The 23575-nt window shown below is 40.5% G+C and overlaps 1 protein-coding gene across 1 annotated transcript in view; it reads right to left on the bottom strand.

The window, feature by feature from the left end:
- cc2d1b (coiled-coil and C2 domain containing 1B) overlaps window positions 1-23575 on the bottom strand; it is a 73681-nt gene that overhangs the window by 30987 nt on the left and 19119 nt on the right. Inside the window, exons 9-14 of the mRNA XM_078561117.1 lie at window positions 21505-21609; window positions 19838-19968; window positions 14758-14830; window positions 9415-9524; window positions 3848-4031; window positions 3220-3392 (exon numbers count right to left, since the gene is read on the bottom strand). Of these exons, the coding sequence (XP_078417243.1) occupies window positions 3220-3392; window positions 3848-4031; window positions 9415-9524; window positions 14758-14830; window positions 19838-19968; window positions 21505-21609 (776 nt within the window). The remainder of the gene's footprint in view (window positions 1-3219; window positions 3393-3847; window positions 4032-9414; window positions 9525-14757; window positions 14831-19837; window positions 19969-21504; window positions 21610-23575) is intronic.

The following is a 23575-nucleotide window of genomic DNA, read 5'->3' as shown; positions in this document are numbered from 1 at the left end:
TCAGGATAAGGAGGTCATAGAATATATGAATTAGGAGCAGGAATAGACCATTTGGTCCCTCGAGCTTGCTCTGCCATTTGATAATATTATGGTCTTAACTGTATTTTCCTGTCTATCCCCAATATCATTCAACTCCGTTGTCCAACATTTAGGACTGAGACGAGGAGAAATTCCTTCATTCAGAGGGTTGTGAGTCTTTGGAATTATCTATCCCAGGCAGTTGAGAATGCTCCCTCGTTATGTATATTTAAGATGGAGATCGATAGATTTTTGATCTCTCAGGGAAATAAGGAACATGGGGGATTGGGGGGGAGGTGCGGGCAGGAACGTGGAGTTGAGATAGAAGATCAGCCATGCTTGTACTGAATAGCGGAACACACTAGAGGGACCAAATGGTCTACTCCTGTGCATATGTTCTTAAACAATGGCACTGCGGGTGTGCCTACATCAGATGAACTGCAGTGGTTTAAGGTGGTGGCTCAACACCAACATCATCAAGGGCAATTAGGAATGGGCAACAAATGCTGACCTTGCCAGAGATGCTCACATCCCAGAATAAAAAAAACAAAACTGAGAACCATCTTCCTTTCTGCCAGGTAATACTCCAGCCAGTTGAGAGATTTTCAGAATCACATTAACTTCAATTTTACTAGGGCTTCTTGATACCACTCCTTGGTCAAATGCTACATTGACGTTACTCTCACGTAACTTCTGTAATTCAGATCTTTTGTCCATGTTCGGACCAAGGCTGCAATTAGGCCTGGACAGCTTTGTGGTAGTATGCCAATTAGTACTTGAGGCATAGCCATACATACTCCTTGTACAAAATCATCATCATTAGCTGCTGGTATACGGGCCCTAACTGACTGACTAAATATGCAAATATCTTGTTATCTTTCCTTACTGCTATAGCACACTGCACAGTTGGATTTAGTCAGTTATCTATTAACATCTTTGGATCCCTCTCCTTTATTGTACCTAGCCATTTCACGTAACACCCCACTGTTAATTTCTCATCTTTTGTCTCATTGCCTTGCATTTATTCATATTTGTTATTTACCAGCTCACTAGGCCTCATTTCTTCCATTTGGTATAATTTGCAAACTTGAGAGAACTTTGTTTCTGTCTTCAGCTCCAAATCAAAATATATAATCTAAAATGCAATGGGCCAATCGTTAATCCCTGTGCTGCAACAATAAACATAAGACCATAAGACATAGGAGCAGAAATTAGGCCATTTGGCCCATCGAGTCTGCTCCGCCATTCAATCATGGCTGATAAGTTTCTCAACCCCATTCTTCTGCCTTCTCCCCGTAACCTTTGATCCCCTTACCAATCAAGAACCTATCTATCTCGGTCTTAAATACACTCAATGACCTGGCCTCCACAGCTTTCTGTGGCAATGAATTCCATAGATTCACCACTCTCTGGCTAAAGAAGTTTCTTCTCATCTCTGTTCTAAAACTTACTCTGAGGCTGTGCCCTCGGGTCCTAGTCTCTCCTACTAACGGAAACATCTTCCCCACATCCACTCTATCCAGGCCTTTCAGTATTCTGTAAGTTTCAATCAGATCCCCCCTCATCCTTCTAAACTCCATCGAGTAGAGATCCAGAGTCCTCAAACGTTCCTCATATGTTATGCCTTTCATTCCTGGGATTGTTCTCGTGAACCTCCTCCAGACCCTCTCCAGGGCTAGAACATCCTTCCTGAGATATGGGGCCCAAAATTGCTCACAATATTCTAAATGTGGTCTGACCAGAGCCTTATAAAGCCTCAGCAGCACATCCCTGCTTTTATATTCTAGTCCTCTCGAAATAAATGCCAACATTGCATTTGCCTTCCTAACCACCGACTCAACCTGCAAGTTAACCTTGAGAATCCTGGACTAGGACTCCCAAGTCCCTTTGCACTCCAGATTTCTGAATTCTCTCCCCATTTAGAAAATAGTCTATGCCTCTATTCTTCCTACCAAAGTGCATGACCTCACACTTCCCCACGTTGTATTCCATCTGCCATTTCTTTGCCTGTTTTCCTAACCTGTCCAAATCCTTCTGCAGCCTCCCCGCCTCCTCAATACTACCTGTACCTCCACCTATCTTTGTATCATCTGCAAACTTAGCCAGGATGCCCTCAGTTCCTTCATCTAGATCATTAATGTATAAAGTGAAAAGTTGTGGTCCCGACACTGACCCCTGCAGAACTCCACTAGTCACCGGCCGCCACCCTGAGAAGGACCCCCTTATCCCCACTCTCTGCCTCCTGCCAGACAGCCAATCTTCTATCCATGCTAGTACCTTGCCTCTAACACCATGGGCTCTTATCTTACTGAGCAGCCTCCTGTGCGGCACCTTGTCAACGGCCTTCTAGAAGTCCAAGTAGATAACATCCATTGGCTCTCCTTTGTCTAACCTACTGGTTACCTCCTCAAAGAATTCTAACAGATTTGTCAGGCATGACCTCCTCTTGATGAAACCATGCTGACTTTGCCCTATTTTATCATGCACTTCCCCAAGTATTCTGAAATCTCATCCCTAATAATGGACTCTAAAATCTTACCAACGACCGAGGTCAGGCTAATCGGCCTGTAATTTCCTGTCTTTTGCCTCACTCCCTTTTTAAACAGGGGGCTTACATTAGCGATTTTCCAGTCCTCTGGGACCCTCCCTGACTCCAGTGATTCCTGAAAGATCACCACTAACGCCTCCACTATCTCTTCAGCTATCTCCTTCAGAACTCTGGGGTGTAATCCATCTGGTCCAGGTGATTTATCTGCCTTCAGACCTTTCAGTTTTCCTAGCACCTTCTCCTTGGTAATGGCCACAATACTCATCTCTGCCCCCCCCGACTCTCTTGAACAATCTTAACTTAGCTTTATTTAGCACCCACCTGTAATGCAGCAAAATGTTTTAAAGTTCTTTACAGGGAAGGAAGGAAAAGAGATGCCAAGCCAAAGGAGGGCTGATTAGGAAGGGTAACTGAAAGTTTGATAAAAGAAGACATCTTAAGAAGGGTCTTGGAAGTGAAAACGAAGGTAGAGAGTTGAAGCAGTTTAAGGAGAGAATAACACACACACAAAGGAACCTCAGTAGTTGAAGACAGTGAAGGGGAAGGGCTGGGCTGAAATCCAAATCTTACCCCTTAACAATATGGCATTTGTTAGAAAGGATAGTAGCCTGATTCCAAAATGTTATCTATATTATCTATCAGCTTTGTCGAACCTTAGAAATATCAATTGGTTTCCCACTTTGGACAGCCGCAATCATTGGATCAAAGCCTTTTGCAGTTCTAAGGAAATGTTTTGCTTGTTCCAGATTCTTCTTTTGCTTTGCTTGCAAAGCAGCTTTCATGTACTGTTTCTTCCTATTCTGAAGAAATTCCAATTGTTGCTGAGCTACAGAGAAATACAAGGAGTGACCAGGTGAAATATGGTATAGCTGAGAACTCCCTTACTGATTTCAAAAATTTTAAGAACCACATTAAAGAGAAAAGTAAAACACTGGAACCTGCTTTTCCATTAAAGACTGACCAATTATTTAAAAGTTTATTCACTGTTCATGCAGATTTTTTTGAAAGCCCATTAAATAGCATGCAAAGGCATAAAGAGGGACACAAGTCCCATTCCATTATGCAGCTGAGATCCTGATTTGACAAGACATGCAGGAAAGAACTGAGAGAAGATCAATTGCTTCCTTGCACATGTATATCCGACTGGCAGCAGTGTTACTCCAATTTATTCAGATGATCAGTTGGAGATTTTCACACAAACCAAAGAATTTTGTCACATGTCTATTCATAAACCCATGTTTGCCTTAAAATTATGCTGCAGTTATTTAAAATAAAATGTACCGACTGAACTGAGTTGAATCAGGTGATCATTTGGTGTTGGCTTCTTTAATGGTTTTGGGGATTTCATTTCCTCTGATGCAGCTGGTAAGGTCAATGTTGGCCCAGCTGTTTGTACTCCATGATCTGGAGTCTTTGCTGGCTTCTTTGCAACTGGAGGTTGTGTAGCTGTTTGAGGGGTTCCACTCTAAGATAAAGTATACAAGATAAGCAAGAGTTCAGATCTACAACAAAACAGGCACTTCTTGTGTGAATTCAGTTTAAATTGCAGCATGACCAAAATGTTTTTTATTAACCATTAAAAAATGTATTTCTTAGTACTAAAAGTAATCTGCAGGAGTTGTATGTGTGGTACAATATGATGGTTACTCAATAAGCAAAACATGGAATTATTTCTTTACTCCATCATTTCAATCATGTACATTCAAAAAAAAGTTTAGTCCGTGACCTCTGCCTTGGTGTCTCAAAACCTAAATGGATTTAGGTATACAATAATCCAAGTATTTGCATTGATTAAGTTATCAAAATGCAAACCATCCTCTCTCCCTCAAGCTACTTCCCCTTTCAGTTTCCAAATCCTAATATAAAGCAACAGCTCTCAGGCTGGCCAACCTTGAACCTGTGGCTACTAAGTACATAACAACTGAAAAATTATTTAGTTTTCCCTCCTTCAGGGGAAACAGCTCGATTCTGCTTGATGTTTATTAAGACTGGCCACTTAAAATTGGCAACTTATCACTCACTACAGGATAGCGTCTGTATCCTACTGTCCTGTAGCAGAAAATATCTATGCCATAATGCTCCTAATTTATGAGGAAAGGGCTTTGTTTCTCTGGGAAAGGGGATTTAAATTTAAAACAGTTCAAAGACAAGAAAAATTTAACAGACAACACTCAATTTTATGAAAGTGACATCAGGTTTGACAAATCTATTAGAATTTTTTGAGGATGTACTTAGAGTAGTTAAAGGGGAAGCAGTGGATGTAGTATATTTGAATTTTCAAAAGGCAATTGATAAAGTGTCACACAAAAGGTTGTTGTACAAGACCTCATAGGGTTGGAGTTATATATTAACATTGCTAGAGGGTTGGTTAAAGGACAGAAAACAGGGCAAGAATAAATGGGTCACTTTCAGGTTGGCAGGCTTTTACTAGTGGGGTGCTGCCAGAAACAGTGCTGAGGCCTCAGCTATTTACAATCTATATCAATGACCTAGATGAAGTCACCAAGTGTCATGTATCCAAGTTTACTTACGATACAAAGCTAGGTAGGAAAATAAGCTGTGAGGAAGACACAAAAGAGAGTCTATAAAGTGTTATAAATAAGTTGAGTGGGCAAGAAGATGGCAGATGAAGTATAATGTGGAGAAATGTGAGGTTATTCACTTTGGTACTAAAAATGGAAAAACAACATTTTTTAAATGGTGAGAACCTATTAAATGTTGGTGTACTGAGGGATTTGGGTATCTTTGTACAAGAAACACAGTTAACATGCAAGTTACACTAAGCAATTGGGAAGGCAAATAGTATGTTGTCTTTTATTGCAAGAGAGTTGGAAGAGTAAAGAGTAAGGAAGTCTTGCTGCAAGTATACAGGGTTTTGGCGAGACCACACATGGAGTATTGTGGTAGTTTTGGTCCCAGTACCCAAGGAAGAGTATACTGTGCTTGGGAGGGGTGTAACAGGAGTTCACTAGATTGACTCCTGGGATGAAAGGGTTGTCCTAAGGAGAGAGAGCGAGTGGAATGAGCCTAAAACTGAGTTTAGAAGGATGAGAAGTGATTGCATTGAAACATGTAAGATTCTGAGAGGGCTTGACAGGGTAGATGCTGAGAGGCTCTTTCCACTGGGTGAATAGTCTAGAACTAGGAGGCATAGTGTCAGGATAAGGGAATGACCAATTCAGTCTGAGATGAGGAGAAATTTCTTCTCTCAGAGGCAGTGTCCCCTCTAGTTTTATTTGTGAATGGATCCTTTGAATTCTTCTGTTTGCCCACTTAAAAGGGGCCAACATGTGCTTGGCCTGTGCGTGAATATCCAGGTTGCTGCACAGTCGTGCAGCTTAAAAGTAACACTGTTCAGAGGGTTGTGATTCTTTGAAATTCTCTATTCCAGGGGGCTGTGGATGCTCAGTTGAGTATATTCTAAGCTGAGGTCAATAGATTTTTGGACTCAAGAAAATAAAAGGATATGGGGTTTGGGTGGAATGTGGAGTTGTCGTTGGGAATCAGCCATGATCTTATTAAATGGTGCAGCGGGTTTGAGGGGTTATACGACCCACTCCTTTTTATTATATTCATATTAACAATAGGATGTAAGAATAACTTACAGCAAGCCAAATTCAATCTGTTTCTTTGATACATACATACAAAAAAGGGCAGCAAGAGGCCAATGCGTCATGAAGCCTGTCCCATGCTGACATGGTTCACTCTACAAAAAAACGCTAAAGTTCAAACACATCAGACAATCTCATCAACGAGGTCTAAAAAAAAATACACCAATGTAGGGGAAAATCAAACACTGGAGATTCCTTTCCAATCCCCATAAGCAATCAAGCAAGCCCCAGGAGACTGCTAGTGATTGATACAACCAATTTCAGTGAACCCATACTTTCTTTAAATCTAAACATCTTCCAGCTGCAGCAACTTCTACAGCAGTGCTTTCCAAACTATTTCCCAATCTGACCCTACTTTTAATGCCTCAGACTTGGTGTGACCCCAGAGTGAAAATTTGGGAGGTGTACAAGAGATGTTGAGTTGGGGGGTAGGGGGAGTGACCTACAGTTGTTGAGTGGAGGAGGGCAGGAGATGGTGGCACCAAAACAAAATAACAGGATAGTTTGCTTCCTTATTCTATTATTTAAAAAAGTGCACAATAACGTTAAATATAGTTTAAATTTAAAAATGTTATTTTCCTATTTTGTGAAAATGTTGGGCCGTAACCTCCGACTAGCGCCGGAAAGTGCTGGCCCACAGGAATTAGAAGAAATAAATCCCTACTTACCTGGTCTTGCAAATTACATTGCCACTTCCATTTACTGGAGCTGATTGGGGCCTGCATCGAAAGACTCCTCAGCGGATTCAAGGATGTCACGCCCCCTTTTTTAAGGCACTTGTAGACGTAAAGCAGTTAAGTTTAAAGGGCCAGGGAAACAAAGCAGTTAAGTTTAAAGGGCCAGGGAAACTGACAGGCCAGGGAGAAGGTAAGTGCATAGGATTTGTGGGATGGAGGGAGTCGGCGGGGTGGGGGGGGGGGGGGGGTCATCGAAGGTTGGGCGGGTGGCTGGCTGGCGAGGGGGGTGGTGTGCGAGGTCGAGTCGGGTCCGGGGGGCCGGTTGTTGGATGTTGGGGGCAGTGTTGGAGGTCCGCAAGATGGGTGGTTTTGGAGTTTGGGAGGGGGTGTGTGTGTGCGTCAGAGGTCAAAGGGGTGGGACGGTGTCAGAGGTGGGGGGTATGGTGTCAGAGGTGGGGGCGTCGGAATTCAGGGGGTGTCCCATGTGGTTGGTCTGGTCTTTACAATAGTTATTCAGAAGTTAGAAGAGCTTTTAATTCTTCTAACTTCTTCTGAGTAACTATTGGTATAACTCTGGAGGAACCATCCGAAGTTAGTGATTTAAACCACATTTTCGGATGGTTTCCAGTGCAACTCAATTGTCCAGAGGAAGTGTGCACTTCTGGGCAATTAGCGTGCAAACCCTTACCTGGGAACTTCCCAGAGGGATTCCTTTGGGGTACCCCACAAATCCGACACTGGGAGCTCAGTAGTTACGGGCTGTTATCTTACTCACTGGGCCTAATGAGACACATCAGCATGAATGTTGCAACACAATCTCTCAAAATCTGGCAGTGTGGTTGATAGTGCACAAATCAGGTTCATTCGTGACAAGCACGGAGGCTGCATATGCAAAACTTGCTCACTCCCCTCCTAGCGAACTTTGAGCCAGAGGGGAAAAAAAATCAGCAATGCTGAAGGCAGCCACTTAGGTTGCGTGTTCAAAGTTTGTTCATTTCCTCCCCTCCCGGTGAACTACAAGTTGGAAATAAAGAGGTGGGCGCATGTCTCCTGGCAGTCTCTGTTCCATGGCCACCATTACGCCCCTGGAGCTTGTGAGAATTGCGACCCATGGTTTTGGATCCCTGTTCTATAGTACCTTTTTGAAAGTCTGCATCAAATCAACAATCTGCACATACTGGCAACCTATTCTAAAGGTTAACAAATTTGAGAATAAATATTTCCTGTTAACTAACCATCTGTCTGCTTTTTCCAAGTCATACATTTGCCTCCTGGTCCTCCCTTACATATCTAGCTCAATTAACCCATCCATTTGAACAGAATTTAAATAAAGAACTAAACCATATTCCCTCCAAGTCTATGCTTTTCCAGATTAAAAACCCCAAGGCCTAACACCATTCTAATAACGAAGGACCCCTAAATTAGGAATTAATTAGTAACCTTCCTCCAGGCCATTTCCAGATACTCCTGATTCTACTGAGCAAACAAACCTGTGTCCAAGGATCAAGTGCTAGATTTGCAAGAAGAGGTTCCCAACACATCCAGTTTTAAAAAGAAACACCAAGGCTTATAAATTGAAGTAACATCATGCCTACGGGGTGATGAGCACCCAAAGAAGGGGTTTAAAGTAGCATAATTTAATGATACAGACAGGAAAATAAACATTGTCTTTTTAGAATGGCAAGGGTGGGGAGAAGGTAGATTTTAGCATTCCATTTCCACTCTCTTGAAAATCCCCATGCCAACTTGTTTCTATGGAAATTCTTATTATCCACATCTACCTGCAATACTAATTACACATGTAGCTGGTGCTGTGATGGACTTCTCAATGTTAAACTTTGCTAACATCAGTAACATCATATGGCCCTATTTCAGGAAAAAGAGATGTCTGTTCTGAATTGAAGAAATTTTACCAGAATGAGTAGGTAACTCTTTTTTTTGTAAATTGGGTACTCGTCATTATTGGAATAGTAGGATTTCCTCAAAGTTTGAAAAAAATCAGAACCTGTGAAAAGTAGTGAAATCAGGAATGGTATAATTTCTGAAATATCAGAACCTCATCAATTATAGAAAAATGGGTGCCTCCTCATCCTCCAGTGAGATAATTTCCCCTCACACCCCTTTGTGTTGAGGCATCTTGCCAAGAAGTCACAAGGTACATTATACCATTCTTCACTGACTGACTTTCACAAACACCTCTCGTTGAGGCAGCTTCCCATACTTCCACCCTCCTCTCACATTTCCCCTTTTCTGCTTGGGTCAAAACAACTCCTTCCCTCCTGGCTTCTGTCCTAAAGCCACATAGACTAGAATAACAGAAACAAATATTCATACTAGAGTTTGTGTGTGTACACTGGAGGGGTGGTGGGGGAGGTGGGGTGGTGAAAAGGTGTAAAGAGGATTAGGCCAAGCTGTGACAGATCCAGCTCAGTGAAATAGCTTGGCAAGGTACGGAGGGCTGCTGGCATCCACATGTGGGAAAGGAGAAATGGAACGTGGGAAAGGAGAAATGGGACCCAGGAAAAGCAATTTGTTCTGTAAGTTTGATAGAAAGTTGTACCTCGTCCTCCTCCTCAACTTCTGCAGTAGCTAGTCTGGATGCAGCTTCAAGCGTTCCAGCAATACCACGATCTCCAGGTGCTTCTTCCATTCCTGGTATTGGTGGGAATCCTAAAGGAAGACAACACTGATTAATCATTTAGAAGTTCATTTTCTGGTTACTGATGACAATTTCACTGTCCATCGCTTTCATACCATATGCAATTTTAAGAAGTGTCAAAACAGCCAGGTTGACTCAATGTAAGATTTTCAGTTCTCTTCCTGTGACAACTGCTTAAGACAACCTAATTTTAAGTTATAATTACAATGAGTCAACACAGCTTGTCTAATGAACTTATTGACCAATTACTCAATTATTTTTAAAACAACTACAGTTTCAAAGCAAGTTGAAACAGGCAGTTACTGATGCCCGAATTGGTATTTAAAAAACATCAATGGCCATGAAACTTGTCTTTGGTATTAATGCTAAAACAGCATTGTAGAAGTCATTAGAACTGAATATAGGGAGGGGAGTGTAAGGAGCAGCCAAAACAATGCAGCTCCTTCAGACCAATTTTAACCTCAAAATCTTCAGTAAAGTGAAGAGGTGAAAAGTGTTTAGAGGACAACCACATGAAAAGCTTCATATAGCAATATCACCTTAATTGATTCTCAGAAAGTCAGTCTCCATTAACCCTATGCTTTTTGCATACAATTTTTTAAAAATTCATTTACTGCATGTGGGCATTGCTGGCAAGGCTAGTATTTGTTGCACATTCCCAATTACCCTTAAGAAAATGGTCGTGAATAATCTTCTTGAATTGCTGCAATCTGTGTAGATTATAGATCTTGTGGTAGTTTTTGAAACAACTGAGCATTCTGCTAGGCCATTTCAGAGGGTAGTTGAGATTCAATCACATTAGGGTGGGACCAAAGTCACATATAGGCCACACTGAGTTAAGAATGGCAGGTTTCGCAACGGTGAACCAGATGATTTTTAGGATGATCCTGTAGTCTCACAGTCACCATTCCTGATACTAGCTGTTTATTCTAGACCTATTTAATTAATTGAATTTAAATTCCACAATTGCCGTGGTGAGATTTGAATTCGGGTCTCCAAATTTATTAGTCTGGATTACTATTCCAGGATCTTAATTACTGTTCTACTGTACCAGTGCAATTGCCTACTTTTTAAAAATTCTTTCATGTGATGTGTATGTTACTGGCAAGGCACACATTTGTTGCCCATCCCTAATTGCCCTGGAAAAGGTGGTAGAGATTGCCTTCTTAAATCACTGCAGTTTGTGTGCTATAGGCACACCCACTTGCTTTTAGGAAAGGAGTTTTTTTTTGCCCCAGCGACAATGAAGGAACAACGTTACAGTTCTAAATCTGTATGGCATGTGGCTTGGAGAGGAACTTTCAAGTGGCAGTGTTCCCCTGTGTCTGCAGCCCATGTCCTTCTAGGTGGTAGAGGTCATGGGTTTGGAAGCTGCTGATGAAGGAAGCTTAGTGAGTTACTGAATTATGCACTTAGCGAAAATGAGTCCAAACTGTTCATAACTACGTTTGGTGAACATCCATAAAAGAAATGAGATAAATTCCACCGTTATTGTGTCAGCCTCGACTCAGTAGGAGCACTCTCGCCTCTAAGTCAGAAGGTTATATACTTAGGTTCCACTCCAGAGACCCGAGTGCATGTTCTAGGCTGACACCCAAATGTAGTACTGAGGGAGTGCCATCTTTGGGATCAGATGTTAAATTGAGGTCCCATCTGTCTTCCCAGGTGGTTGTAAAAGGCCCTATGGCACCAAAGAAGAGCAGAGACATTCTCCCCAATGCCCATGTTTATGCCTCAATCAACATTAGTTAAAAAACAGATTATCTGGCTGTGCTCTCACTGATGTTTGAGAGATTTTGCTGTGCACACTGGCTGCTGCATTTCCTACATTACAAGGTCACAACACTTTTAAAGGACTTCATTACTAGTGAAGTATTTTGTGAGGTTGTGAAAAGGCCCTTTATTGATACAAGCTCTCTTTCTTTATTACTTGATCAGGATCAAGCTAATCAACAAATAAAGCTTCATCACCTTTATAAACTGATATCAAGTATGACTTATGGGGAAATTTTACACTGCTGTATAAACGCAGCATATATACCAATGGTGCATAACAGTATTTGGTGTTTGAGAGGGTTGTAAAGGAATTTTGGGCAACAGATTTTCCCCTGAAGTGCACTGGAAAGACAGTTACCAGCATTTTCCAAGCAGGCTGCATATATGCACAAGGTCAATGTGAAGAGGATGTTCCCTCTTGTGGGAGAATCTAGAACTAGGGGGTCACTGTTTAAAAATGAGTGGCCCATTTAAGACGGCGATGAGGAGAAATGTTTCTCTCAGAGGGTCATGACTCTTTGGAACACTCTTCCTCAAAAGGCAATGGAGGCAGAGTCTTTGAATATTCTTAAGGCAGAGGTAGACAGATTCTTGATAAGCAGGGGAGTAAAAGGTTATAGGGGGTAAGTGGGAATGTGGAGTTGAGGTTCCAGTCAGATCAGCCATGAGCTTATGGCAGAGCAAACTTGAGGGACAGAGTGGCCGACTCCTGATCCTAATTTGTATGTTCGCACAACATACTTGAACTGCTTGTCGTCAAAAGATTTGAAAATCATGAACATGACGGTCGATTTAACAGCATTTTGTGATTTGCTTCTGAAACTTCCTGTTATTGCTGAAGCTCACTTTTACATGGGTGTAATTATTTGCTTACTTCCTGGCTTTCCTCAAAGGAGAAAATTGCACCTGGAGTGAGTATGAGGCTGTTTTTGGCTTTTTAATTTTCACGAAGTTTGACACGTCATTTCCTCTGCCTTTCCCCGCCTCCAATATTTGTTGCATTGTTTCAATTCATTTCTCTTTTCATCTCCTACTACTGACATGAAATCCATTTTCAGTTCAAGCACTAAACTCTCAGGATGCAAATTCCTCTTATTCTCAGGGATCTTGAGGATGAAAAGTAGTTGTCAAGTAATGCTCAGAATGAAGCATGCCTACACACGTACATACATACACCTCATACATAGGTTGCAATAAATCTTTGCTCACTGCATTCTGAATTAAAGCTATAAACCTAGATGGTGAGGAGCTTTCTGGCAGAATACAACTTAGCTGGTAGAAAGTTATAACGGTCTCTTGTGGTGCCTACGCTAACTGGCAAGAAGTTTTTAGAAAAAGAAAACCTTTACACATAAATACACTATCATTACACTCAGTTCCTCAGGGTAGTGTCCTCGGCCCAACCATCTTCAGCTGCTTCATCAATGACCTTCCTTCCATCATAAGTTCAGAAGTGGGATGTTTGCTAATGATTACACAATGTTCAGCACCATTCGCAACTCCTCAGATACTGAAACAGTCCATGTCCAAATGCAGCAAGACATGGACAATATCCAAGCTTGGGCTGACAGGTGGCAAGTAACATTCGAGCCACACAAGTGCCAGGCAATGACCATCTCCAACAAGAGAGAATCTAACCATCGCCCCTTGACATTCAATGGCATTACCATCGCTGAATCCCCCCACTATCAACACCCTGGGGGGGGGTTACCATTGACCAGAAACTGAACTGGGGTAGCCATTTAAATACTGTGGCTACAACAGCAGGCAAGAGGCTAGGAATCCTGCGACGAGTAACTCACCTCCTGACTCCCCAAAGCCCATTCACCATCCTCAAGGCGCAAGTCAGGTGTGTGATGGAATACTCTCCACTTGCCTGGATGAGTGGAGCTCCGACAGCACTCAAGAAGCTCAACACCATCCAGGACAAAGCAGCCCGCTTGATTGGCACCCCTTCCACAAGCATTCACTCCCTCCACCACCGATGAATAGTGGCAGCAGTGTGTACCATCTACAAGATGCACAGCATAAACTCACCAAGGCTTCTTGGGCAGCACTTTCCAAACCCACAACCGCTACCATCTAAAAGGACAAGGACAGTAGACACATGGCAACACTGCCACCTGGAAGTTCCCCTCCAAGCCACTCACCATCCTGACTTGGAAATATATCACTGTCCCTTCATGTCACTGGCTCAAAATCCTGGAACTCCCTCCCTAATAGCACCGTGGGTCTACCTATACCACAGAGACTGCAGCTGTTCAAGAAGACAGCTCACCATCACCTTCTCAAGGGCAATTAGGGATGGGCAATAAACATTGGCCTAGCCAGCGATACCCAAATCCCGTAAATGAATAAAAAAAAAGAGTTCTGCCAGGTGTACTAATTAACATAGTGTTAAAGACAGCCAAAAATCTGGTAAACCAGGATATTGAGATACTTATGCTGCAACCTGTAAACAGCAATTGGGGATATACTTGAAAAGAAAAAAATTGCAGGGCTATGAGGAAAGAGCAAGGGAGTGAAAATAATTGCATGGCTCTATCAAAGTCATTACAGACACGATGGGCAGAATGGGCTCCCTCTGTATTGCATAATTTTATAACAAAACTAACTTGAAGTGAAGATTTTCTTCCCACATCTGTCACTCTTATGCATTATCATAAGTGCAGGAGCTCACAGTTTAGAAGTAAACATTAATTTGTTGTTTTTATTGCCCACAATATAAAGAAACTGGCCTCCTGGAAGGGAAATCAAGTTAGCCTAAAACATCCTGAAGGAGCAAGCAATATATCTTTGTTAGGATTATTTGTAAAAAAAATTAGATGCAAGAAAATGTTTCCAATTGTGAGGGTGTCCAATACTAGAGGTCATAAATATAAGACAATCACTAATAAATACAATAGGGAATTCAGGAAAAAAGTTTTTGCTCAGAGTAAAAATATGGAATGTATGACTGCAAGGAGTTGTTGAGACGAAAGTATAGTTGCATTTAAGGGAAAGATAGACAGGCACAAGTAAGAAAGAAATAGGAGGGTATACTGATAGGGTTAGATGAAGAGGGCTGGGATGAGGCTTGTGTGGAGCATAAAAACTGGTATGGACGAGTTGAACCATATGGCCTGTTTTTGTGCTGTACTTTCAATGTAACTCTTGCAGCTTTTTCACTGTTGTCATTTTCTATTGCCAATACTGTAAACTACAAAATCACTGTTTAGAGTGTTAAATGTGCTAATTCTATCAAGCAAAAAGTAGTTACATCTCGTTAAAACACACCATGTATACTTAATCCCGTCTAAGTGGAAAGGAAGAAAAAAATAATGAGCATAACTATATTCATGTAAATCTTCCAATGCATTTAGTGGGAAATCATGTCAGCACAAATGCACTCATTTAAAGCAGTGGAGATTGTACATACAAACACTGATTCCTTTTTATGAATACACAAATATTTACACCATTACTTGCCTGGGGGTGCAGGAAGATCTGCAAAATCCACTTTTCTTCCAGCTGTGTGTGCTCGGATGGCATCTTGATATTGCTTCAAAATTAAAAAAGATGGAGATTATCTTTCTCACATTCCAAAAGAGTCCTATTTCTAATGGGACTCCCATATTAAATGTGTTAAAACCACCTCCAAGAAACTAGGGGCTATCTGATTTTGTGCCGGGTAGTGCATTTGCATTTTAGCAACTCTTGTGCAAGTTCCCAAACCTCAAATACTTACTGTCTTTGGAAACCTTTCTAGTGCCTCTCTTGCACAGGACAGAAGAAAAAGATTGTTGAACGGCCTCTACCCATTTTCTCTAACCAACACTATTTTTCTTGTCTTTAGTTACTATTGTCAAAGACCCTCTCTCAAGTTTCTTCTTCTATTCTTCTTAAGCCCTAAACCCTAAACAGACTTGTGTCATGACAAAGGGTCATTAGCTAGCTGACACAAAAGGGATTTTTGGTTGAAGCTAAGAGCATGTTTCTGCTGAGCTCAGGTTCAGCATTTTTAAGGGTGAACATTAAAGCATAAGAAAGAGGAGGACAGGTATATGGCCCCTCAAAGCTGCTCTGCCATTCAACACAATCTTGCTGATCTTCTGCCTCAACACTTTCCCATCATTTCTTGAGAAGTCAAAATCTATCTATCTAGCCTCAAATACATTCAATGATGGAGTACCCACAACCCTCTGGGGTAGAAAGAGTCAAACATTCACAATCGTCTGAGTGAAGAAATTATTCCTCACCTCAGTCCTAAATGATCAACTGCTCATTCTGAAACTAGACTCAAGTTCTAGCCAGAGGAATCAATCTTTTGTGTCGCCCCTGTCAAGCCCGTTGAGAATCTTGTATGTTTTAATGAGATCACTTCTCATTCTTCTGAACTCCAGAGAATAAAGGCCCAATTTACTCAGCCTCTCATCATAGGACAACCCTTTCAACTCAAGAGCTAATCTAGTGAATCTTCGCTGCACCACCTCCAAGGCAAATATATTTTTCCTTGGATATGGAGGCTCATAACTGTGCACAGTACTCGAGATCTGATCTCACCAAAGCCCTATATAATTGTAGCAAGACTTCCTTGTTCCTACACTCGTGTCCCTACATAAAAGCCAACATGCTATTTGCTGTACCTGCATGTTAAATTTTACAAGTAAACTCAATGCTCTCTGAACATCAATATTTAAAAGTTTCATGCCTTTTAAAAAATAATCTGCTTTTCTATTCTTATTACCAAAGTGAATAATCTCCCCACATTATAATGCCACTTGCTTGCCCACTCACTTAACCTGTCCACATCTCTTTGCAACCCCTTTGTGTCGTCCTCGCAGCTTACATTTTCACCTAGCTTTGTATCACCAGCAAACTTGGACACATTACTCTCTTTGTTGAAGTCATTAAAATAGATTGAAAATAGTTGAGGAGCCAGCAATGATCCTTGTAGCTCACTACCAGTTATAGCCTGTCAACTTGAAAATGCCCCATTTATCCCTGCTCTCTGCTTCTTGTCTGTTAACCAATCCTCGATCCACGTTAATATATTGCCCTCAATTCCATGAGCCCTTATCTTGCATATTAACCTTTTGTGTGGTACCTTATTGAATCCCTTTTGGAAATCCAAGTGTACTATGTGTATCATTTCTCCTTCGTCTACCCCATTAGTTGCATCCTCAAAAGTTCCTAATAAATTTGTCAAATATGATTTCACTTTCATAAAATCATTTTGACTCTGTCTGATCATACTATGATTTTCTAAGTGCATTGTTAAAACTTCCTTAATAATAGATTCCATAAGACCATAAGACATAGGAGCAAAAATTAGGCCATTCGGCCCATCGAGTCTGCTCCGCCATTCAATCATGGCTGATTCCAGCACTACCTGGATGACTGATGCCAGACTAACTGATCCGTAGTTCCCAGTCAGCTTAACTTCAGTGGTGGGGAAGCTTCTAGAGAAAATTATTCAGGTTAGAATTAGTAGACACATGGAAAAATGTGGGTTGATTAAGAAGCGCCAGCATGGATTTCTAAAGGGGAAATTGTGTTTAACTAACTTGGAGTTTTTTGAAGTGGTAAACGAGAGGGTTGATGAGGGTAATGCTGTTGATGTGGCGTACCTGGACTTTCAAAAGGCATTCGATACAGTACCACACAAAAGACTTATGAGAACAGTTATAGCTCTTGGAATAAAAGGGACAGCAGCAACATGGATACAAAAATTGGCTGAGTAATAGGAAACAGAGGGTGATGGTCAATGGATATTTTTCGGGCTGGAGGAAGATTTGTAATGGAGTTCCCCAGGGGTCGGTATAAAAATATAATGATGATCTAGATCTTGGTGTGCAGGGGACAATTTCTAAGTTTGCAGATGATACAAAACTTGGAAGCATTGTAAACTTTGAGCAGGACAGTATAGAGCTTCAAAAGGACAGACAAGTTAGTGGAGTGGGCAGATGAAGTTCAATGCGGAGAAGTGTGAGATGATTCATTTTGGTTGGGAGAACATGGGAGACACAATATAAAATAAGTACTGCAATTCTTAAGGGTGTGCAGGAGCAGAGAGATCTGGGTGCATATGTGCATAGATCATTGAAGGTGGCAGGACAGGTGGACTTAATAAAGCATACAGTACCTTGGGCTTTATTAATAAGGGCATAGAGTACAAGAGCAGGGAGGTTAAGCTGAGTTTATATAAAACACTAGTTAGACCTCAGCTGAGTATTTTGTGTACAGTTCTGGGTGCCACACCATAGGAAGGATGTGATCGCATTGGAGAAAGTGCAGAAGAGGTTTACAAGAATGGTTCCAGGGATGAGAAACTTCAGTTATGAAGATAGATTGAGGAAGTTGGGACTATTCTCCTTGGAGAAAAGAAGGCTAAGAGGAGATTTAATAGAGGCTTTCAAAATCATGAGGGGGCTGGATCGGACAGATATGGAGGACTGTTCCTGCTCATCAAGGGATCAAGAACGAGAGGGCACAGATTTAAAGTGATTTGCAAAAGAAGCAAATGTGATGCGAGAAAAAACTTTTTCACACAACGAGTGGTTTGAGTCCGGAATGCACTGCCTCGAAGTGTGGTGGAGGCAGGTTCAATTGTGGCATCAAGAAGGCAATATAATTATTTGAATAGAAACAATGTGCAAAGGTACGGGGGAAAAAGCAAGAGAATGGCACTAAGTTATGATGCTTATTTGGAGAGCCGGTGCAGACAATGGGCCAGGTGGCCTCCTGTGATTTCCCAGTTTTCCCTCTCCCTCATTTCTGGAATAGCTGTGATACATTTGCTAACTTCCAATCTAGGAACCTAGGATCTAGGAAATTTTGGAAAATTATAATCTAGTACATACACTATCTCTGCAGCTACCTCTTTAGAGCCCTAGGATGTAGGTCATCAGGTTCGGTGGATTTGTCAGATTTTAGTCCCTTAAGTTAGTCCAATACTTTTTTCTCTGTTGATAGTAATTAATTTAGATTCCTCATTCTTATTAGCCCCTTGGTTACCCTCTATTTCTAGTACGTAATTTTTGTCTTCTACTGTGAAAACAGACAAAATATTTGTTCAACATCTCTGCCATTTCCTCATTCCCTATGATAATTTGTCCTGTCTCTGCTCTAAGGGACCAATCTTTATTTTAACTACTCTCCTTTTAAAAAAAAACACTTTTAAAGCTCTTGCAATCAATTCTTATATTCCTGCCTAGTTTAACTTTTATTCCAGTTTTTCCCTTTTGAATAAAACTTTTGTTCCCTCTCCCCGACTTTGCTGACTTCTAAAACTCTCCCAATCCTCAGGCTTACTACTATTCTTCACAACATTATAAACCTCATCTTTTAATTTAATACTATCTTCAACTTCCCTAGCAAACTACAAATGGATCTTTCTTGCTGAGTTTTTGTTTTTAGTGGAATATCCTTTTGTTGAAGACTTTGAATAATTTATTTAAATGTTTCCTGCCATTTATTTACCACCATACCTTTTAGTCTATTTACCCAATCAACCTTAGCCAACTCTCCCCTCAATGAAACCTCAATGGTACAGGATCCTATTGGTCACCTTGACAGAGCAAAACACACTGGTACCACCAAGACAAAGAAAGGAATTGGTATATTAACGAACTCACCCAACAGTTCATTAACCAACCATTAACTCAGTTATCCATAACAATCTAGAACAATAGGCGATTCAATATCAAGTTTGAGACACGTTTGGTATGAGTGCACACATGGGATATCATGAAAAGCCAAATTCGTGCACATACAACAGAAGTTAGCAGACACAGACCTCCAACAGAGTGCAGTACAGGCAGTAGCTAATATAACTGACAGCATTACTTGCCAATCCCTGGACAGGGAAGGAACTGGAGGACACACCTGCAACTTCCTGTGTAACAAAAGAATAAAGGCCTACATGCTCAATATCAGTTTGAAAGTTGCAGCAGGAGGTGGACTCAGAACTAGAATGAAAATTAGGATAGAACTAGTCAGGTGTCAACTTTGGCTGACCAGAAAAAGGAAAAAAATGTTTAGCTTGCAATCCAGGATAAGTGGAGGCTCTTCATTACTTTGTATATTATAGGAAGTGCAATAAAAGTTTTTAAAAAAGAGAGTCTGGAATTGCTACTCTATTCATTCACTAGTATTCTGTAAAATAAACCAGTTTGTCTTTACATTGATTTAATCTCACCAGATGAGCCTTTCAAATATTTGGGGAAATAATGAAAGGATGCATGCAAGGATATCTAGAATGTGTAACAAAGTGCGGTCTCATTGCGATCCTTTGCTCCTCAGCTGGGATTTCCAAAAATAAATTACTGCCATAAGAGTTAAGTGTGCATTGTATCTGTTTCATGATCACCACTGGAATTGAAAAGCCTGTACATAATCACTCAGAAGTATGCACATACTCAGAAGTCTCACACATGAATAATGACCGATTAGGAAAGATAAACAAGGATATCTGAGGTACTGCACCTTAGCAAGTAATCAACACATATAAAGGGTAACTAGAGAAAAATTGTCAAGAATACCCCAACCCCACTAAGGATTTATGTACCTTTGCTATTCTCTGATGCATCCTTGCTTTACGGTCATTCCCATCAGTTTTAGCTTGAGCTGCTGCTGTTTTGTATTTCTCCATTCTTTGATGTAGAGCCTCTAGAACATCTTTGGGTGGTGAAGGTAGGCCTAACATCACAAACATGAAATGTCCCCACTATAGTTAACAAATATTCAATAGAAATTCTTAAATTAATCTATCAAAAATTGTTATATACATATTTAGTGAACTGAACCACAGCTTGAAGGAATAATTTGTCTACTTCAATCTGTAGTGTTTTGACCCTCCCTCCTCACCCCTTCCCACTTTCATCATCCACAGTCCCTCTCCCAACTCTGCTTTTTAATCCACCCAACTGGCTCCTCTCCCATCTCAAGTGTTGGTTCAATTTTCTCCCTGCTCTCTGGCCCTTTTTGACTTTAATAATGCCCTTGGTAGTGATCCACGTGAAACACCACAGGAGATGATTCAATCCCACATACCATTTCTGACTAACGCAGATCACCCTTTCTGAAGAATTATATTCCTATCCTCATCAACAGACTAGCAGGGATCAACAAGTGTCTGCTTAGTACCCCAGGTAGCATCACACTACATAGAGAATTCTAAGGAAGAACCCATCTCCCTTCACTATGGCACAACTTATTAAGCGTACATGCACAGTGCCATTGACCCAACTCACTTAATGGAAGGCAAACATTATGTTAAGGAAAAATTACAGCTTCACCGTGAATGGCAGATCCAAACTAACATTTCCAATGTTTAGACGGTTCAAGTCCATAAAACACAAAACAATAAAAACATGCACATCTCAAAATGACAAAACAGAATTTAAATAGGAAGCTTGGATAAAGTTTTATGTCATCCTAATACTATCTTGAGATTCATGGAGTTGTAAAGAGCAAAAATTTAGGACATCAGCTAAATTCCAAAAAAAGTTTAACTTTATAACAAACTATTATTCTGCTATATGCACGAAGACTATTTTGTTCTTTGTACAATTGTGAAACCTTGCATAAATATGGAAGAATTGCACAAACTGTGCAACAGTGTTTAATGCTGAAAATATAAAAAAATAGGGCTCTGACAGTCTTTGTTTGACTCCAAAGTTCAAGGTAGGAAGAAAATTATATATATCATAACAATCCAACAGTCTTAAGGCTAATTAGTCAAGAATATAGAATTTAAGGTTCTGAACAGCAGATGCTTCTAAAATAAAGTAAAATAGCATTTTTCTGACAATGAGAACATTCTAGATCCAGAAACAATTCTAAGGCTTTAGCTAATTAAAATGTTTCTGCTCATATTTTGCCAAGTCCACTGCATAACTGAATAAACATGTCAAATAATAATAGCTCAAGAGCACAAAATCTTTAGTTTAATAAACACCGAAGTTGCCAGTGTCAATTCTATTTTCTGTTTCCGGTCCTAGCTGCATTTCCCCAAGTTGGGCTAGTTCTTGTTATTGATTGTGCTAACCACAGAGGAATCCAAAGTTTTAAAGCTTCAATCAAGGTATGTCCTGAAGCTTCAAACTCTCTCAGCACTGATCCACTGCATTTTACATTATAATTTTGAAATGCTTATCTTTCTCATTAAACAACAAAGGCTACTATGCTATCTGGTATCAGTGATATTTCATTGTACACTTAAACACATTGTACCAGATTCTATAGTGACTTGAGGTTCAGCTTTGGGATCCATTCTTTGTTGATCAGGAAGAGTTAGTACACTGGAAGGACTTAGTGATTTTTCTTGGGCTGAAGTATCTGTCAAAACATTTGAATAAATTGCTACAAATAAAAACATTTTTAAAACGAAATCGTTATCATATATCATAAAGTGAAAAGTTTATTTTCAGTTTTAGTTTCAAAGCATAGGGAATCTTTAATCTCTCAGATCATCAGTTAACTGAATCGCAACAGGTAACAAACATTTCAAATTTATAGTCTGCCAGGAGGCAGAACTGTGCTTTGAGAGGGATAGTTCATAGCAGATCAGCTTTGTTTGAAAAACAGACACCGTGGATTTCTTTTGCATATTTAATACCGATTCGTTCTAGCTAGTCAGTCTATTAATCATGATTAGCTAAAAATGGGAAAATAATTCCAAGTGGTCAAGACTACTGCAAAGATGAAATTACTTTCATGTCTGGCATGTGAAAAGGCCTATACATACATGCCTAAACGTTTGTGTCGATCGGACACAAGAGTTGAAATGTCAGCAGTACTAAGTTGAGCGTGGATGTGTCGAAATTCATCAAGCAACTCAACAAAAGGGCGCTTTTCTTTCTCTTCCTAAAAGATATTTATTCAAATATATATTTGCCAAAATAAATTGCACTGTGCAGAAATCCTACCAAATTGGAATTAATTTAAAAATGGGAAAGTAAGAACTCCTAATTGCTCAGTGAATAAATACACAGCAAAATGTAGTAGTGAGCCATATAAATCAGCTAAGTTCCAAATTCCTTCCTTGAGTCAGTTGATCTCAGCCAGTCAAGGCCAGCTTAAAGCACCTGCAGATCCTGCAGTTCGTGGGAACCAATTGAGGAGCAGCAATGTAAAACCACATTTTGAGTTCTGACAATTTGCTTTTATATTGTTAAAATTATCTAATGCGCCCTAACAATTGGGAAGACAAGTTCTGTAATTGATCACTCTCAGCACTATACACATTACATTTTGTGGCAGAAAGAGGTAATGGGAAAATAAAGGTCAAGCCATACATTTTGCCAAGAAACTGTCATTACTGTGCAGATACGCTTGTCCCCCTTGCACTTCTCCCATACACAAATCAGTTTATACTAATTTACACATACATGTCAACATTTAAGGGAATGTGTGTCCTGGGACTCCTTGAATAACAACCCAATTCTAGTGCTTGACTGTTACATTTTAACACAAGGTGCATGGGTGGGTCAGAGTAATTCTTGGGTGGGGGGTGGTGGGGGGCGCTCCCAAACTATTTCAGTTGACAGGGTGGTAGAGAGAGCACTATAATTGACTTCAGTATCACTGTGCCTGTTGAATAACGTAAGTGTGGAATTTTGGGTCAAGATCAATCTTCATGATGGCATGCCATGGTCAAGAGGCTCACTTTTTATGTTCACTTGGATGGAATACTAAATTGTAGTATTATATCCAGTACAAAATTACAACTTCAGAAGGGAAGTTTTCATTAAAACACAAGAATGGTTCAGGTTTGCTGAAATTACTACCCATTTGTAGGGGATTCACGAGATCTCAAAATGAAGAAATAGTCTTTAAATCCTTGCATGTATGAAGCAATTTTTATATATTTTTGCAGAGGAGATTGGCACTGTCCAGAGACATAAATTAAAATGTTTGAATGGACTGAAATGAATTGTTGTACGATAGTTATGCATTTGCAATTAATAGAGAGAGATACAATGTATCTACATCAGAATTGAACTTGTGATGCAATTCTGGTCACCACATTACCAGAACGATATGGAGGCATTGGAGAGGGAGCAGAGGAGATTTACCAGGATGCTGCCTGGTCTGGAGGTTATTAGCTATGAGGAGAGGTTGGAGAAACTCGGATTGTTCTCACTAGAGCGACGGAGATTGAGGGGCGACTTGATAGAAGTTTACAAAATTATGATTGGCATGGACAGAGTAGATAGTCAGAAGCTTTTTCCCAGGGTGGAAGAGTCAATTACTAGGGGACATAGATTTAAGGTGAGAGGAGAAAACTTTAGAGGAGATGTGC

Source organism: Cetorhinus maximus, chromosome 17, assembly GCF_964194155.1.
Source record: "Cetorhinus maximus chromosome 17, sCetMax3.hap1.1, whole genome shotgun sequence".
NCBI lineage: Eukaryota > Metazoa > Chordata > Chondrichthyes > Lamniformes > Cetorhinidae > Cetorhinus > Cetorhinus maximus.
This window is presented reverse-complemented; position numbering and strand designations above follow the sequence as displayed.